The sequence below is a fragment of the Scardinius erythrophthalmus genome, assembly GCF_964197995.2.
Source record: "Scardinius erythrophthalmus genome assembly, chromosome: 24".
Lineage (NCBI taxonomy): Eukaryota > Metazoa > Chordata > Actinopteri > Cypriniformes > Leuciscidae > Scardinius > Scardinius erythrophthalmus.
This window is the reverse complement of record NC_138244.1, coordinates 20,360,398-20,380,386: the sequence shown is the minus strand read 5'-3', so window position 1 is coordinate 20,380,386 and position 19,989 is coordinate 20,360,398. Positions and strand designations below refer to the sequence as shown.

Below are 19,989 nucleotides of genomic sequence, written 5' to 3'. Positions count from 1 at the left end.
AGAGCGCAACTGAAGACTCAGAAAGCTTTCGTTTTCTGTTTCGGGCCGGCTTTTATAGTTTCCTGGTACGTGACGTCACCCGCCTCTGACGTTCCGCCACACCATTGGACTGATTTTACATGTGCTTCAAGACGTCATCACGCAAAGCGTTCCCATAGCGTCAAACTCGACGCAACGCGAGTTCCCTTGAAAGGGAACTTTCGGTCTCACACAAAATATCCAGTCATTACTATTGAAATGACTGGATTTGGACAGAAAATTTGCTGAAAAACGTTAAATGTGACCATACCTTAAGATCTCAGACTTTAGTCTCATTGATATCATTAACCACAACAGTTGTCAAAGTAAGGATTTTATAGGTAGTGACAATCAATACAGTGTCTCTCTTTGTTTTTTCTATTTACGTCTTTCTTCCTGTTTTAATTCAGATGAACTCTCAAAAGAAGAAAATGAACTTTGTAGATCTGTCATGAATTACTGGGGCAACTTTGCTCACACTGGGTGAGTGAGACAAATTTCATGTCCTGTGTGTTCCTGGGTCAACATATTTTGTTGATACTGGAACAACATTCCTGTCTGAAAATCTTATCTAACCCTGTCCATACCCCATAAGCTAACCCTACCCATAACTTATCCCTAAAATCAGAGGGAAATGATAGGTGAATAACACTGATGTAGAAGCACCTAACCCTGGTTGTAAGCATAAACTTGACATAAACTGTAAACGTGTCCCTCAAATCTGATTGGAATGTTGTTCCAGGATCAACAAAGATGTTGCACAGGTTCAGCAGACAAGTCCAGTTGAAAATGTTTAGGGTGATAGACGGATATCATGAATAAAAAGCTTTGTTTAAATAATGAAATTCTTGAAAACATTACCAAGTAGTTTGCTATAATCTTTGAAGAAGTTTGTTCAAATGTTATAAATATTTGAAACAAATCAAATGTCTGCCAAATCAAATCTTGTGGTGCAACCAACATGCAGAAACATACTTAAAACAGGAAGTGAAATCATAGTGAAGACCCCTTGCCGTCCTCTTGAGTCTGTCAGTTAAGGTTGTAAAAAGTCATGTGATGCGGCTCCCAAAAAAACATGATATTTATGAATTAATACTGTATATTATAATTTATCATGACATTTAAAAAAAAAAAATTAATAAGGTTTACAGTAGGTTTAATTTGTTAAAATCAGTTAATGCATTAGTTAACTTTAATAATGAGCAATATATACTTACTAAATTTATTAACCTTTGCTAATGTTAGATAATAAAAATATATTCATATTTTTACCAAGATCTGTACATTCACATGTATTTAAATTGTAAGAAATACACATTACTTTTTTACTTGATGATTACAATACATACATGACATTTTAGGGTCATTCATTTCATACTTTTTGCTGAAAATTAGGGCTGGGTATCGACAAGGGCCTGACGATTCGATGCATATCACGATATATTACAATAGATACATATAGATACATAGCAGGGTGTTCAAATACTTATTTTCCTCACTGTATTTTGCAAGTTCTCCCACTTGGAAATCATGGAGGGGTCTGAAATTGTCATCGTAGGTGCATGTCCACTGTGAGAGACATAATCTAACAAAAAAAATCCAGAAATAACAATATATGATTTTTTAACTATTTATTTGTATTATACAGCTGCAAATAAGTATTTGAACACCTGTCTATCAGCTAGAATTCTGACCCTCAAAGACCTGTTAGTCTGCCTTTAAAATGTCCACCTCCACTCAATTTATTATCCTAAATTAGATGCATGTGTTTGAGGTCGTTAGCTGCATAAAGACACCTGTCCATCCCATACAATCAGTAAGAATCCAACTACTAACATGGCCAAGACCAAAGAGCTGTCCAAAGACACTAGATACAAAATTGTACACCTCCACAAGGCTGGAAAGGGCTACGGGGAAATTGCCAAGCAGCTTGGTGAAAAAAGGTCCAAATGGAAGAAGCTAAACATGTCAATCTCCCTCGGACTGGGGCTCCATGCAAGATCTGTGTCTCAAAGTGGGGTCTCAATGATCCTAAGAAAGGTGAGAAATCAGCCCAGAACTACACGGGAGAAGCTGGTCAATGACCTGAAAAGAGCTGGGACCACCGTTTCCAAGGTTACTGTTGGTAATACACTAAGATGTCATGGTTTGAAATCATGCATGGCACGGAAGGTTCCCCTGCTTAAACCAGCACATGTCAAGGCCCGTCTTAAGTTTGCCAATGACCATTTGGATGATCCAGAGGAGTCATGGGAGAAAGTCATGTGGTCAGATGAGGCCAAAATAGAACTTTTTGGTCATAATTCCACTAAACGTGTTTGGAGAAAGAAGAATGATGAGTACCATCCCAATAACACCATCCCTACTGTGAAGCATGGGGGTGGTAGCATCATGCTTTGGGGGTGTTTTTCTGCACATGGGACAGGGCAACTGCACTGTATTAAGGAGAGGATGACCAGGGCCATGTATTGCGAGATTTTGGGGAACAACCTCCTTCCCTCAGTTAGAGCATTGAAGATGGATCGAGGCTGGGTCTTCCAACATGACAATGACCCGAAGCACACAGCCAGGATAACCAAGGAGTGGCTCTGTAAGAAGCATATCAAGGTTCTGGTGTGGCCTAGCCAGTCTCCAGACCTAAACCCAATAGAGAATCTTTGGAGGGAGCTCAAACTCCGTGTTTCTCAGCGACAGCCCAGAAACCTGACTGATCTAGAGAAGATCTGTGTGGAGGAGTGGGCCAAAATCCCTCCTGCAGTGTGTGCAAACCTGATGAAAAACTACAGGAAACGTTTGACCTCTGTAATTGCAAACAAAGGCTACTGTACCAAATATTAACATTGATTTTCTCAGGTGTTCAAATACTTATTTGCAGCTGTTTCATACAAATAAATAGGTAAAAAATCATACATTGTGATTTCTGGATTTTTTTTTTTTATTTTAGATGTCTCTCACAGTGGACATTGGAAGTGGAAGAACTTGCAAAATAGCAGGGTGTTTAAATACTTATTTTCCTCACTGTATAATACACCCACATGTCGGCTCTGCAAGCTGGAGGCGCTGATAAATATATATTTTTTAAACTATATTAAACAAATATGTATAAAAGAATGCATTTCTAAGAGTTTGTTTTAAACTATATTTTAAAAACCTTTTTCAGGTCTCCGAATGGTCCGGGCCTCACAAAGTGGCCTGAATATGGAGCTGAGGCTGAGTATCTCGGCATTGGACTGGAACAGAAACCTGGCAAAAACATTAAGGGACAACACTTTACTTTCATGACTCAAAAACTTCCACAGATTATAAAACAGTGGAATGAAGGCAAGTTATCAGTTTCTGAATTTTATTTTTTTTTGTCATTAAACCATAATTTATTTGCTAAATGCAAGTCAAAATGGATCTTTTTTGCCTTATGCAAACTAAATTAAATCTTTATATTATATTATTATTGGTTTTCTTAACAGGACCTGTAGTGGAAACAAAATTAGGATCTTTAAGAGGTTCCTTCCTGACTGTGAAGGGCAAGGAAACTGTCATCAATAGCTATCTCGGTGTACCGTTTGCCAGGCCCCCAGTGGGGTCTCTGAGACTGTCTCGGCCCCAGCCTGCAGAGAAATGGCAAGGAGTGAGAGATGCAACCAAACAGCCACCAATGTGAGATGCCACACAACCATATTTAAATTCAAATGTGTTTAGACATTTCCAGTATCTAATGTACCGTGGATTTTTTAGGTGCATTCAGGACAGGCAAGTGAGTGTCCTTGAGATGGAGTTTCTCTCTGTGGATGTGGAGATTCCTGAAGTCTCAGAGGACTGCTTGTATCTCAACATCTACACTCCAGTCAAACCTGGTGAAGAAGACGCCAAGTTGCCAGTAAGTTCAACAACAGCTTTTTGGGATTGAATGTCCTCATAGAAATTGGGTGGAGAATGTTTCCACGTGTTTTCTAGGTCATGGTTTGGATTCATGGTGGAGGACTTTCTCTTGGTTCAGCTTCAGTGTACGATGGCTCTGTTCTGTCAGCGTATCAGGATGTGGTCGTGGTGCTGATTCAGTACAGATTGGGACTGCTGGGATTCTTAAGGTTGGTGCCATAAATGATTTAACAGCTGCAGATTCCCTGGATCATATGAAATGCTTAATGAAAGCGGAAAGATCAGGTGTGAATATTTGCTCTGACAGCAATTTGATTCAAGTTATGTAGTGCATAATGAAATCAGAAAATTGGTCTTTGGTACAATTCAGAATGTTTTAATTAAAAGTTTTTTTTATTATGGCAGTTCAAGCTTAAAACCTCTATGCATAAAATACACTTCATGTTATATTGTTATTATATCAGACGCTTTATAATTATTACAATAAACAATCAGAAAGTTATTCTGTATTAATTATTTAAAGGAACACGCCGACTTTTTGGGACTTTAGCTTATTCACCGTATCCCCCAGAGTTAGATAAGTCCATACATACCCTTTTCATCTCCGAGCAAGCTGTAACTCTGTCTGCCGCACCCACCGCTAGCCTAGCTTAACTCAAAGACTGGAGGTAAATGGCTCCAGCAAGCATACTGCTCCAATAAGTGACAAAATAACGCCAACATTTTCCTATTTACATGTTGTTATTTTTTATAGTCACAGCGTGTACAAATAACAAGGTCACATGAGACATAGCCATCTTCTAACCGCATACATTAAGTCCCAAAAAGTCGGCGTGTTCCTTTAAAAAACTATTCAAAATAAGATGCAAATAAAACTGGATTAAAAACCCACAGTAGAAGATTGGAATCTTGATTAATGGATCTTTACTACAAATAGGTAAAAATTTTGTCTGTAATTGATAAATTAATCAAATCTGGATTAAATTTTCATTCTCAAATAGATTATTTTTACGATTTTTTAATTTCAATAGCCATAATGTATTTAGCAAAAAAGTTCTGAAGGGCCAAAATGATTGACGAAATTTCATCATTATTTAATTTTGGCTTCAGTGTTTCATTAAAAAAACTCATTTTGGTGCAACACTAGTACACATGATTTAAGCCCTATTATGTGAATACATTTTTCTGTATTTAATCACAGATTCAGATAAAAGTTTCCTTTTCTTTTTGCAGCACAGGAGATGAACATGCGCCAGGAAACTATGGTCTTCTGGACCAGGTGGCTGCTCTTCAATGGGTTCAGGAGAATATCCACAGTTTCGGTGGAGATCCTGGATCAGTGACCATCTTTGGAGAGTCTGCTGGGGGAGTCAGTGTATCCACGCTGGTGTGCATCTTTATTTAGTAACTGTAGAAACAATTATTCAGCTGTAATGATTGCAAAATTATTTGTATTGAATGATGGAGTCAATTTCTGTGTCATTATGTCTTTAAGATTCTTTCACCATTGGCTTCTGGACTGTTTCATCGAGCCATTGCAGAAAGCGGGACTGCCTATTGGCATGGTTTAGTGATGGCTAATCCTTTGCTGATAGCCCAGGTATCATTTCCTTTCATAACCTTCTTATATTTTCATCATTTTGTTATTTAAAAGTCTTCTTAAGTCCTCATGTTGATGATCATTGCAGAATGCAGCCAAATCATGCAACTGTGACAGTAGCAGTTCATCAAAGATCGTTGACTGCATCATGGGCTGGTCTGAGGAGGAAGTTCTGGAATGTTCCAAAAAGGTGTGAGATATTTCATAAAAATAAGCCATTAAAGGGATAGTTCACCCATAAATGAAAATTACCCCATGATTTACTCACCCTCAAGCCATCCTAGGTGTATATGACATTCTTCTTTCAGACAAATACAATCTGAGTTATATTAAAGTGACCATTTTATGCTATTTTAAAGTTTCCTAATGTTGTTTTGGAGTCTCCTACAACAGGTTTACATGCATCAAAGGTAAAAAAAACAGTTTAATTTTCTCATAATATACATTTGCACATCACCACATTTTTTAACGATTCTCAAACGACTCGTCAGATGAACCAGTCTCTCTAAATTCCTCTTTTTGCGAGCTACTCTGCTCTGATTGGCCTGGCAGCTCAGTCTGTTGTGATTGGTCTACCGCATACAGCGCGCGTGTCGAAAACAAAAACGCCCATTGCAATAACTGAACGTCAGCTCAGGGATTGAATACCATAAACTAAAGACAGTAACAAACAATGACGTCAATTTTACCATATCAATTCAAGCTCGAGTCTGATGATAAAGCACTGGAAGAACTAGTTATTAAACCTAAACCTCCAATGCAAGGACGGCTCGAGCAGGACGTTTCTCTTTCATACGCTACTCAGTTTGAGATACATTATGAGATGTTGCAACTATAATTCCTCACCATTAGCATTAACAAGAGTGTGTCTATCAACAAACCGATTATTTTACTTTTACTTATTGTTACGTCCCTAAAATGGCTAAGGGCATGAGGGAACACAACATAAAATAATTTAATTCCCGGAAGAGTCAGCCCGGTTAATGTTTCTAAGATGCTGGTGCAAAAAGACACAAAGACAAAAAAATAAGGTTCAAATCATGAAAATACATGTATTTATTCATAGCACCAACGTGCGCAAATGAGAGAGAGACAAATACCGTACCCAGGGAGTAGGAGCCTGAGCGGGGCTAAATCAAAGAAATAAACAAAACAAAACCCACAATCTAACTACAGTTCCATCCCCACTAAACTACTACAACAAGAAGAAAAAAAAAAAAAAAAAAGTCGACGGCGTTCAGCACGCCCTGCTTAATCTACACTACGTAAAACAAAAACATACAATAGTAGCACCCGCTCCTTACCTGATGTATTAACACGGATTTCCCTAGGTGTTGCATGAATGGAAGTCACGTGACATGCTCTCCTACTCACTGCTCCCTGGCCGGTTATAAAGCAATATACAAAAAGAAACGTAGGGACTCAAGTCCATCGTAAACCAAAAATAACCAATACTGAGAGAAAATAAATGGTTAACCCAAAAATATAAACAGTAAATCACAAACAAAAGAAAACAAGGCACGCCACCCCGTGAACCAAAACGAAAACCAAACAATGCTCCTTCTCTCTCTCCCGCTTCCGGTCTACGTCAATCTTTTATAGTAAGGACGCACAATCAGGTGCACGTCATAATGATGATGGACAGCCAGCAGCACAGCCCTGAGAGGTGATAGCGGAGAGAGAATGACAGCAAAAAAAAAGAAAAACAACAAAAACACCATATCCTCTGAGTACGTAACACTTATTTATTTAATTGGATGAGGGTGAGTAAATCATGTAATCATCTAATTTTCATTTTTGGGTGAACTATCCCTTTAAGAAAAATGTTTTTGAAATCATTCGGTGTAAAGCAGAAAGATCCCTTGTGAAAAAGATTGTCAGTTATGAGACAGACACTTAATTGCATGTTATTTACCATTTAGATTTAAAAAAAAAAGTATTAGTTTAAATTTATATTTAATGCAGTTTGTTGAACTAAAGAGTGCTTTAGTTTAAATACATCTTTATATCCAATTTCATAATTCTATTGACTTTGACATATGGTTTGAAGTGTACTGCCAAATGTACTGACAAGCAATTATGATAAACTGAAATATATACTCAAACTATAAACTGAAACTGTGTTCATAGTTTGAGATGATGCACTTCTGTGTTGCTGTGGATTCTCATTTCCTTCCCAAGCCTGTAGAGGAGATCATTCGGAAACAAGAGTTCAGTAAAGTTCCTCTCATCACTGGTATTACTAATGATGAGTTTGGCTATTTACTGCCCACAGTGAGTAAATATTACATTTATTATTATATTCAGTATCACACTCCAAACAGCTATTATATCAATAAAGAAATCAACAGAAAATGCATTAGTATCCACAGGATAGTGGTATTATTTTTTGTATGCAGGTGCATCTTTCACTTGGTTTGATTTACTTCAAAAAAATTTTTTTTACATCAAAAATGAAACAAAAAGTGTTATTAAAAGGCTGAAATTCTTAAGTAGTTTAAGACAGGTAGTTCAGGTTACATCAGTTGGAATAAATGAATAAATGTTGATAAATGCCTTTTTTAACCCTAAAGTTCCCCTATTACGCTTGTTGAAAATAAAAGGTATCAACTGTATGAAATCAACACACACACAAAGATCTCAGATGTATTTATAATATATTCATATTTTAGGTTTTATTTTTTTATGCTTAAAGTTGAATGTTATTTCTCCTTAGTATTTTTTCGGTCTTGGATGGATTGATGGAATAGATAAAGAGCAAGCCACAAAAGCCTTGACCCTGAATTTCCCTGACGTAAGTTGCACATTTACTAGGGCTGCCCCCGACTAAAGATATTCCTAGTCGACTAACACTCCTGCATTTTAGCGATTAGTCGAATAATCGTTCATTTATGATATTAATATAAAAACTTGCATAAATACAAGGAAAGGTATAGTCCAAGTTGAAGTTTAACACTTCCATATGACAGAAAATGCTAAAGCATGATATTAGCGCGTTCAAAATAAAAATTAAGTGCTTAAAACAGAATAGTAAAGCGTTTAAAGTAAACAGCGCTAACGGACATAAAAATCAGTGGCCGGAACGTAGGCTAATTATAACATAAAAAACAGCAATCAGACTGCCTGTGCATTTTAATAATTTATTATCAAAAATACAAACTGTAACAGTTACATGTCAAAAAAAAAACAGTTTTGAATAAAATAAACTAAAATTCGTTCTTTAAAATAAATTAAATAAACTTATTAGTAACTTAGGCCTAGTACAAAAGGCAAAAAAAAAAAAAAAAAAAAACATAAATACTGTAGCAAAAACGCTGTTTGTTATATAACATACAGTGGAAAATTAATATAATTTTTATATTGTTCAAAAGGAAAATTAACAAAAACGATCAATTTAATAAATGCACATGGCACATCGCACAACGCCAAAACTTAGAATAAAAAAGAAGGCGGCAAACAAATCAACAGCCTAAGTATTTGATTAAATTGTTTAGAACAACTATATTTAAGACAAAATGTGGAATAATTTAAAGAACACAAATACAAATCAAAAATATCAGAGCAAAGCCGCAAACTGGCATTAAGACGACGGATGACTCTTGACCTGAAACAACAAATTGCAAACATCAGACTAATTTTTCTTACAGAATAAAAAACAACTTCTGCATTATATAAAAACGAATAAATAAAAATAATATGTATTTATTTATTTGTATAGCCTAGGCTACCCGTTATAAAAATAGCCTACCCGTTTTTTTTTTTTTTTTTTTTGTTTTTTTTAATATAGCGTAACGGATAGCAAACAGAAACACTACAAAAAGGAAATTAAGCATTCTTACCTAAGCTTTCAATTCGATTTTTTTCATATTATGTGAGAGGAACACCAGCTTGTCCACATTGTTGGAAGAAGGGAGCTTCTCGACTTGATCACAATGAAGCCGGCCTTTGAAAAGATGCGCTCTGATGGAGTGGATGCAGTGGAGGCGTTTAGCTGCTTTGCGCCGTTCACATATCGCGCCTATTTTTTACAGTCTATGCTAAAAACGCGTAGAAAACGCTAGGCGCGCCGCGTTCTCCTTTTTCGAAAGCGCTAGGGCGGTTGCGCTCTGGACTGGAGGCGTCTGTCGTTGCTAAGCAACCATCAGCTGCACTCTCCGTTACAGTTGTCACGTGACCTACGGTGCGCTTGCGGCATTCTGAAAAGTTGAGATGTTTCTATCTCGATGCGACGCGGACGCGCTTGGAAAAAACGAGGGGTCTGTGCAAGTGCGCTTTGGTATACCGCGAGGCACGAGATCTCGTTGATCTCTAGTTGCTTTGATGTCATGTCATACACTGACTGACCAAGCCCTCTTCATATCGACTAACGTTTAGTCGAATATTTGGGGGCAGCCCTAACATTTACATTATGTAATTTTAACCTCTCAGTTAATAGTTCAAATCTTTCTTCACTTTTTTTTCTTTGAATTCTGTGCTTTGAACTCAATTTCCTTTAGCCCAGGGATCGATGGATAATTGACCTGGTGGCAAATGAGTACCTGGGCGACACAAACGACCCCATTCAAATCAGAGACATTTATAGAGAGATGATGGGGGATGTGCTTTTTAATATCCCCGCCCTCCAACTGGCAAAATACCACAGCGGTGAGAAGCAATCATTTACTGATTCATTCATATTTAACTATTGCAACTGTGTAAACACTATAGTTAAAGGGTTTCATCATAGTTGCAGAGTCATTTAACTCTTTTCCTGCCAGTGTTTTTATTTTATTTTATTTTTTGAAGTTCTCAGCCACCACCAGCATTTTTGATAATTTTCACAAAATTGTTATGGCCCCCAGAATATTTGCTTTAAAAAACTAATTCTAGCTTTATGCATTATCTTTTTATCAACACTTGAATGTGGTTAAATTTCATGCAAAAAACAACATTTTGAACAAACAGCTGGAAAAAAATCGCATTTTTGTCAAAGTCTACGTCCAGATCAGATTCATGATCAAAACATAGAACATCGCCTTATTTTCACATGTGCATAAGAAATGTTCTGTTACTTGTTTCTGCTTCTTCTTCATCTGTGTTTTGATCAGGAGATTCTGTACTCTTTCAAGAGATGCGTGATAGCGCCCGACCATATAACAGTGAAAACACAGAAAAACGGAAATTTCCGTCAATCCGCCGAAAGTGTTGTGTCATAAATTACGAAAAAGGCTTCGGTGTCTCATCTCAGGGTGTGAAGCATGCATTGCGGTTTCTTCGCAGTGTCTCTTCACCCGAGTGTCCAAGACATACAGCCGGAGGCCAGATGAAACGACCACAAAGTATGCTTATGTATTGAACATGGTGTTCGTTATGGACAAGCTGTAACTAGCACAGAAGTCCAATAACAGAACACCGCTCGGGTTCAGATCAGGGGGGCCGTTCCTCCCAATCATGTCCCCCCAGGTGTCACTGTCACTGCCCACGTGGGTGTTGAAGTCCTCCAGTAGAACGACAGTGTCCCCAGTCGGAGTACTTTCCAGCAACCCTCCCAGGGACCCCAAGAAGGCCAGGTACTCTACACTGCCATTCGGCCCGTATGCGCAAACGACAGTGAGAGACCTATCCCCGACCCAAAGGCGCAGGGAAGCGACCCTCTCGTTCACCGGGGTGAACTCCAACACATGGCGGCTGAGCTGGGGGGCTATAAGCAAACCCACACCAGCCCGCCGCCTCTCACCATGAGCGACTCCAGAGTGGTGAAGAGTCCATCCTCTCTCGAGGAGTGTGGTTCCAGAGCCCAAGCCATGCGTAGAGGTGATCCCAACTATCTCTAGTCGGTACCCCTCAACCTCACGCAAAATCTCAGGCTCCTTCCCTGCCAGAGAGGTGACGTTCCACGTCCCTAGAGCTAGATTCCATGTCCAGGGATCGAGTCGTCGAGGCCCCCGCCTTCGACTGCCGCCTGATCCTCTAAGCACCGGCCCCTTACGGTCCCTCCTACGGGTGGTGAGCCCACAGGAGGGCAGCCCCACGTTGCTCCTTCGGGCTGAGCCCGGCCGGACCCCATGGGGGGAGGCCCGGCCACCAGGCGCTCTCATACGAGCCCCAATCCCGGGCCTGGCTCCAGGGTGGGGCCCCGGCTGCGTCATGCCGGGCGACGTCACGGTCCTTGATTTTAACTTAATCATAAAGGTTTTTTTGAAACCGCTCTTAGTCTGACCCGTCACCTAGGACCTGTTTGCCTTGGGAGACCCAACCAGGGGCATATAGCCCTGGACAACATAGCTCCTAGGGTCGTTCGGGTACTCAAATGAATATTAAATGTTAAACGAATATTAAAGTATATTAATAATTAAATATTAAAATATTCATATATACATTTTAAGCCCTCATCTTAATCATTTCAGAATGCAGCCTAATCATTGAACTGAATTAGAGAGAGAGAGATGTGCATGTTTGCATGATCCTTTTGCTCCCCATAATCACAGTGAACTACTCTGTGAGTAAAAATGTGAGTAAAATCAAGGAACCCTGTTGTGATTTTAGGCTCAGGAGCGCCGGTTTACCTGTATGAGTTCCAGCATCCTCCCAGTATGATCCAGAAGAAAAGACCCAGCTTTGTTGGAGTCGACCATGCGGATGAACTTTTCTTTATTCAGGGAACCTGCTTTGCTAAAGCTCATCTCAAAGCAACCGGTAAGACTCGTGATTGCAAAAACAAATGCATTCTTTACCAACACTGACATTTTCTGAAAGGGTTTTAAATAAGTAGTAAAACATCATTTAATGGTTCAACCCCTTTAGCTCCTTTCACAGAGGAAGAGGAAGAGCTATGCAGGACTGTGATGGCCTACTGGGGGAACTTTGCACACACTGGGTGAAATATCCGTCCTGATTTTCTCTCTCTTTGTGTGTAGAAGAACAAAGTATATTGTTTCTGCACTCTAATATGTCTATTTTTCGGCAGGTCTCCGAATGGTCCGGGTCTGACACACTGGCCTGAATATGAGGATGAGGCAGAGTATCTCGGCATTGGACTGGAACAGAAAACCGGCAAGAACCTGAAGGGAAAACACTCTGCGTTCATGACCAAGACGCTTCCAGATCTAATTCTACAAGGCAGAGAGAAAAGAGAGCACTTAGAACTGTAAAAAAATATCTTTATCTTGTCAAAAATTAACACAAAGCACTTGAATGTATGAATAACACACACAAAATGACTGTGATTTTAAGAATTTAAATAGATAACCTGAGAAAATCAAATTAGCATTGATGCTAAAGTTTTAATTTGAGTAACTTTAACTAATCTTTTTGGCACTTAAAAATAAAAGCAGGACAACATTTAAGATTTTCCTCCATTTTATTGAAAACAAACGAAGGCTAAAGCTACAAAACCTCCCTGAATTTGAATGCAACGTGGTGCAAACTAGTCATGAATTTGCGCTTCGAGACTTTGGCACATTTAAATAGACAACAATAAACCAACTATTGACAATATTGCCAAATAAGCAGATTAACATCACCCGTACCGGATGCTTGATTTACTAATTAAGCTGTTTTGATACACATAAAATGATCACAATTATTGACAACATGTTTTTACTTTCAATATAATTACGAACTTAAAAATAAGGAAATTAAAGAACAGCACAAATGTATAAATTACAGTTTTAGAATTGAGGTCAACATGAAATTGCATTCGCAACCCATTTGGGAATCAGTGAATCAGGACATTGAACAAGGAAAAACTTGAACTTGATTTTATCCATTGGGAATTGAGAAATTGAAGTAAATAGGATAAATTTTGGCATAAATTAAAGTTTCCACAAATGCTTTGAAATTCAAATAGTTAGCAGTCAACATAAGCAGCTTAAATTACATATTATTTCAAATAAAATCAATATAGTTGCAACAGCACAAATGTATAAATTGCAGTTTTAGGCATAGTGCTTTGTTAAATTGTCATTAAAATTGGAAGAAAACTTGGCATTGAAGTCAACATGGAATGGCATTCGTATCCAATTTGTTAATCAAGACACTTAATGATAAAAAATGGGGTCAGAACTAGGGATGCAAATTTCCGGTAAATTTCCAGAAACTTTCTATGGGAAGAATTTTGTAAATATTCCAAGTTGGAAACTTAATGGGAATTCATTGGAAATTTGTGGTAATTTATACAAACTGTAATATATATTTTAAAAAAAATTTTTTTGTAAATATTCCAAGTTGGAAACTTAATGGGAATTATGGAAATTAAAGGGAATTATTTGGAAATTTGGGGTAATATATACAAACTGTATCATATAAACATTTTGTATGGTCATAAGCATGCAAACTATTAAAAATAAAAAAATGGCTTTTTTGACTTTGATTTATTTGTGAGTTATTTATTTTTATTTATCTATATTTATGTGAATGTTTTGAGCGGGTTCATATAATTTGCATATCATTTGTAATCATTATTTTTAAAACTATTAGGTATTCTGTTTAACTCATATATGTTAAATAATAAAATACATGGTTAAAGATATTTTGGACTGGCAATTTAAGTAAAAATAAACAGAAACAATCTTTCCACCATAATCCTAATAATCCCCTTACATTGAATTGGCTCTATCACTCTCTCTCCTCTCTCCACCTATAGCTGGTGTGTGGTGAGCGCACTGGCGCCGTTGTACTGTGGCTGCCGTCGCATCATCCAAGTGGATGCTGCACACTGGTGGTGGTTGAGGAGAGACCCCTGATATGATTGTAAAGCGCTTTGGGTGTACAGTAGTACATATGAAAGCGCTATATAAATGTCTCATTCATTCATTCATTCATTCATAAACCATCATTTCCAACACTTTCCACCACTACAGTTTTTAAGAAACAAAATAAGAATAACCAGTGATGTGGATCTAAATGTATTTTAAATCAAGTATTAATAGTTCATGTGTGAATGACTTATAATAAATATAGACCTGAGCAAAAATGAAATGCTGTAAGCAAAAATCCACAACTCGTGGCATTTAGCAACTTGCATTATGAAAAAATGCATTAAGTTCATGAAGTATTAAGATTTATTTTGTTACATGATTAGGTAGCCACTGATGATGTTGACTGATACATAATCTTATATAATCAGTTTTACAATATTATATTGTAATAAAATACATAAATTGAAAAGTGGTGGAAATGACATCTTTGAAAGCGCTCTTCAGAAAACCTGTCAAAAATAATAATAATCCTGGGATTCTAAAACTGCCCACTGTTATATTGAATTAGAAGACAAATTAATGAAGCTAGAAAGATTGTTTTAAGTGAGTGAATTTTCCATAAGCTCACAGTGCCAAAAGTGCTCCTAGTTGGAGAATCATGTACACAATAATAATCTTTTACATTGTAATACTTTTATTTTCTGGCTAGTTTGTGTGCTGCTGCACGTCCCTGCGTGTGTAATAAGCAGAGTGTATGTAAGCAAAGTGAGTTAGTGAACAGTCCATTTCACAGACTTACCACTTATCAACAGGTCTTATTTTTAACCAATACGCATCTTACCTGAACACTTTCATGATTCTTCCAAAGACCCATGAATTTCTTGGGGAAGAGTCGTCTATTATCAGGATGACATCTCCAACAGAAAGATTTTTCTTTAGGCCCTACTTGAGTCCATTTGACGTTCCTGAAGCAAAGGTAAATATTCACGCATCGCTTCCAGAACAGGTCAGCAGGATACTGAATTTGCTTCCATTTGCGACGTGCATATTTTGTTTGAAAAGTCCAGGAGGTAAGGCTGGTTGCCTTTTTATTAATAACAGGTGATTAGGTGTCAAGGGTTCAAGATCTGTGGGATCATCTTTTGTAACTAAGTAGTCTGTTGTTTATTAATGCTTCTACTTCACACAGGCACATGCAAGCTCTCATCAGTGAATGTTTGTTCTTTAAGCACAGATCTCAGGATTTTTCACTGAGAGTAATATCCACTGTATTCCCTTTTACATGAGAATAATTTACATGTTTGATTGGTTCCATTGTTAAATGGCTTTGGGCAGTTCAATCTCAGCACCAATATGAAATTAATACCATTGTTACTTCTCATGATTGACACCTGACCTCTCCTGCTCACAAAGCATCGGATGACATTAAAACATGAGTTTGTGTCCAGTGTATGTGCAACTTCAATATGCACAGCTCTTGTTGTCAGACAGGTAAACAATACACCATATCTTTTCTCATTACTTCTACATGTACCTTGCCTGACTTCAAACGGTCCAAAGTAGTCTACCCCCACATTGGTGAAGGGAGGTTGATCTGGTATTATTCTGTCATGTGGCAGCTCTGACATCTTCTGCTCTACAGCCTTTGCTCTGATCTTTCTACATGTCACACATCTGGAGACAAATATCCTCACACGGTTTGCAGAAGGAAGACAGAATTTTTGTCACAACTTTGAAAGCATATAGTTGCACAATGTCCAATTCTCTTATGAAATTAAAGTTGTTTTAAATCATCTTGAGGCCACAGAGGAGTTTGCCTAGTGGGCCCTGGGTCCCCTGGTTGACAACAACTGGAATAGATTTATGATTTTTTTTTCTTGTTAGTTACAATGTAGTACCGTATTATTAACTACAATACAAAATAATAGACTACAAATAATTAGCAACACAAATTTGTGTATTTGATTTTTCTAAAAACAGACTAACTGTTTCACATTTATGAATAACATTAATTCACGTCCATGAAACTCAAATACTCCTGAAAATAGTGAACCTCAAAGAGCTGAAGATCAAAATATTACATTTAATTTGAAGTTTATCGCTACAGTTTAAAATCGTGGTTTTGAAATAAAATCTGGCAACCACAGTTCCCATTGCAAAGTTCAAAGTGTGGCCAGATCACGCAGATTTACTTGTGCTTGTTGTGAACTCTCCGCTCATTCTGCAGCAGGACTGGACCGTTCACGGCATGGCGATGAGAGAGTCTGTCGTGCTTTCACTCTGCATGCTGATCACACTGACTCTTCAAAACACTGTGAAAGCAGAGGATGGTAAGTCAGATTAATGTGTCATAATGAGTGCGTTTACTTGCACAAAAGTACGCTAACCGTTTTCTTGTCAAAGTAAGATAACGGCATTTACACAAGCATTGAAGCAATCGTGCTTTCGCTGGTTTAACGTCAAAGTAATCGGACATGCATGCGCACAGACCACGCCGCAAGAACGCATGTTACATACTAAACGGTAATGGGGTATTGTGTGGGGTGTCAAGAATACAATATTTAGTTAGGAATTCAGAATAAGAAACAAAAGACCATTTGTGTTTACAAGTTGAGAAACCAAAATAATATCATTATTAAATCAATCTGGAAAAACTAATCTTGGTTATTCCAAATAAAATAACTGTGGAGATTAAAATAGTGTTTGTAAATTAAATGCCTGCATTTAAATATTTCCCCCTCCAAAAGTCCCTGCTTGCCAGGTAGTACTTTTTCAAAGTTCAGGAACTTTCAGGGGTGGGACTTGAGCGCTGAACATGCTGATTGGTTGACTCCAGCATTTTATTTCACCCACCATTTTTTATAATCTGTTGCGTTGCGTGCAGTAAGAGTTGTTTGCTATTCATACAACAATGGAGTTTTACAAAGACGACCGATAGACCGACGACGAGGTTCAGGCTTTATTAAGCTTAAATTCAGAGGATGAAATCCATCAGGAACTGTAAAGTAGCGCGCAGTCCTACATCACTAGACTATTTGCCTAATCGTCACGGTACTTTCCTGGGACAAATTGTTCCGGGTAATTTCGCGGCTTAAGTCTCTTTAGAGCCAGGAATTTAACTTTTTCTGAGCCTTAGCAATTATCGGATCAAAGTTTAGTTTTTCCCTCGCATTGTCATCTTTGCAAATGACGATGGCCAAATAATTCACTTGAGACTTAACAGGAATATTGTGCAGGGAGGGGCAGAGCGAGACTTTAAAGCAACACTAACGATTATTTTTTACCTTAAAATAATGATTCCAGAATCGTTTCAATGGTTCATCAAGTCGTAACAGGGCGAAAGGCACTTCTGTTCGCTTTGCGGCCCTATATCTGCTATAACCGCGCTATGCAAGTTTGCCAGATCGGGTAGTGTTTCTGTAGTTCGAATGAGACATAAGAAACTACAAATTTGACTTGATTTACGGCCAGCGTTACAATAGTCATTATTTCATTTTTTTTCGTTTCTGATGTCGCAATATATCATACTTTCATAAAATCCTGCAACATACTCTTGTCTGTGGACATCAGTCATTACAAAGCCGGTGCTGGATAAACAGCGCGCATGCGACAGTAGGCTGAGGTAGGCTAAATTATTTGCGACAGTGGTAATGGACAATTCCGCTTCCAACCTGTAGGGGGACCGAAGTAGAAAAGTTCTTTGGTGTTGCTTAAGAACACTCCACCGTTTTTTTAAATAGGGCTTATTCACCTTCTTTCCTACATTTAGATAGGTGGGCAAATGCATTTTTGTCTCAGTGCATGCATTGTTTTAGTTTGACTGGGTCGGCGCGAGCTTAGCTTAGCATAATGAATGGAATCCTTTGTTGCCAGCTAGCATGTCCTGAGTAAAAGTGATACATTTAAAAATAAAAACCCACCTAATTACTTCTTGTGGCCTGCGTATTCACAACGAGTACAAATAGCGATGCAGATGTGTTTCGTGATATCTCTGCGCCCAAGTAGCAGTGCTTCGCCTGTGCTTTCCCCTAATATAGTCCCAAGTCAATATCTGCCTAGGAAATCGGCTAGTGTTAATCTGCATCGCTATTTGTACTCGTTGTGAATACGCAGGCCACAAGAAGTAATTAGGTGGGTTTTTTTTAATCACTTTTACTCAGGACATGCTAGCTGGCAACAAAGGATTCCATTCATTATGCTAAGCTAAGCTTGCGCCGACCCTGTCAAACTAAAACAATGCATGCACTGAGACAAAAATGCATTTTCCCACCTATCTAAATGTAGGAAAGAAGGTGAATTAGCCCTATTTAAAAAAACGGTGGAGTGTTCCTTTAAAGGAAGCAGTTGTTCACATTTGTCAAAATTCAAAGATAGTCCAGAAGCTTTAGAGAAAACTTTGATGTGATCAAGGTTACATTTTTATTTTATTTTTTTAAAGTGTGCTGTCATCGGCAAATTTGCAGATTTGTTATTATCAGATGATCATTCAGAATCACTTGTAATTGACTATTTAACAAAAAAGAGGTAAGGTGTTTATCAGCAATAATAAGAACATTACAATTATGTAATAGTTTGGTGTGAGCTTTTACGTGTTAGATGTTCTCTTTTGAGTAGTCAATCAATCCAAAGAAAATACCTTTAAAACAGAAAGAAAAGTCTTTACAAAATAGATTATATAACCATTTAACAAATCTGACCAAAATTTCTCTGTTTGGATTAATTGCCAAAACAAGTGAATAACATCTTCCTCAGAAGAATGACAAAACCAGCAATTCACTTCAACATTTATGGAAGTAAAATAATGACAAATGTTTCTGAAACAAAAAAGCTTGTTGAATTACACTAATTGAAAAAATATGCATTGCATTAACCCTGCTTGCATTCTAATGCATTGTATATTTTAGGGCTTAGATTTTTATTAGCTGGAATTCAACATTTATTTAAGCTGCGAATATTTCAATTCAAAACATTTCACACACATTTTAATTATTAAAAATTCAATAATCTATATTCACCTTTCAGATTTCACTTCCAAAATATTCATTATGTTTAAAAATACAACCTATAATATTCAACAGGCAATTTTCGGTCTATTTTATTTCGCTTTACAAATTCGCTTCCACAAATTCAGTGGTTCAAATTCGACAGAAAATTCAACATTTGACATCCGAGAACTGCAGGAATATCAGTAGATTGCCGATTGATTGCCGATTGATTGAATCTCCATAGCTGTTAGTCGACCTCACCAGCAGGGGGCAGACAAAGCAGACAAAGACCATACTTTCTCCCATGAGAAATTCTCTATAATATTGATATGTTATTACATAAGGAATTGTCATTCTCTCTCTCTGGAAGAGTATCAAATTACTTTTGTTTGTAAGACACAATTTAAACTGTTGATGATTGTTAAAATACATTTACAATTTGAAATGTTAGAAGATAACATTAATTAAATAAAATAACTACATACAATTATCAGCATGATATCATGCCATGATATGGCAATAAGAACATTCTTTGTGTGAAATATGTAATGAAATGCCCTTTGAGGTCTGTAATATCTGACAGCAAGCCACAATTGTAATTTTCATATTGTTTAAATTCCTCTTATTTAAGTGATCATTAATTTTGATGGTGTAAATGTATATGCTAACAATGAGTAGTGTGATGGCCATGGTTGCCAACCTTAATTACCTGAAGTAAAACTTTCTTGACGGCTAAATATATCATATATGTACAGTATATACTAGTATTCTCCTTAAATTTTAACCACACAACCTAACATGCAGAAGAATCATCAGGAATAAACAAATATTC

The 19,989-nt window shown here is 37.4% G+C and overlaps 2 protein-coding genes across 4 annotated transcripts in view; one reads left to right on the top strand and one right to left on the bottom strand.

Annotated features, from left to right (window-relative positions):
- The window catches only part of LOC308684445 (uncharacterized protein), a 69,389-nt gene extending 55,735 nt beyond the window's left edge, over positions 1-13,654 (top strand). Inside the window, exons 12-25 of the mRNA XM_081355659.1 lie at positions 429-501; positions 3,179-3,339; positions 3,483-3,672; positions 3,751-3,892; positions 3,970-4,103; positions 5,128-5,281; positions 5,390-5,494; positions 5,583-5,684; positions 7,625-7,768; positions 8,211-8,288; positions 9,991-10,138; positions 12,020-12,169; positions 12,278-12,350; positions 12,441-13,654. Coding sequence (XP_081211785.1) covers positions 429-501; positions 3,179-3,339; positions 3,483-3,672; positions 3,751-3,892; positions 3,970-4,103; positions 5,128-5,281; positions 5,390-5,494; positions 5,583-5,684; positions 7,625-7,768; positions 8,211-8,288; positions 9,991-10,138; positions 12,020-12,169; positions 12,278-12,350; positions 12,441-12,624 — 1,838 coding nt within the window. The 3' untranslated portion in view covers positions 12,625-13,654. The remainder of the gene's footprint in view (positions 1-428; positions 502-3,178; positions 3,340-3,482; positions 3,673-3,750; positions 3,893-3,969; positions 4,104-5,127; positions 5,282-5,389; positions 5,495-5,582; positions 5,685-7,624; positions 7,769-8,210; positions 8,289-9,990; positions 10,139-12,019; positions 12,170-12,277; positions 12,351-12,440) is intronic.
- fbxo31 (F-box protein 31) overlaps positions 12,109-19,989 on the bottom strand; it is an 81,049-nt gene continuing 73,168 nt past the window's right edge. For 2 of the 3 annotated variants that reach the window (XM_081355661.1, XM_081355663.1), the window contains one exon: positions 12,109-12,585. The gene's annotated coding sequence lies outside the window, so the exon portion shown is untranslated. Of the gene's footprint in view, positions 12,586-16,054; positions 16,485-19,989 lie in introns of those variants that run through there. The other variant, XR_014029367.1, reaches the window with a different exon arrangement.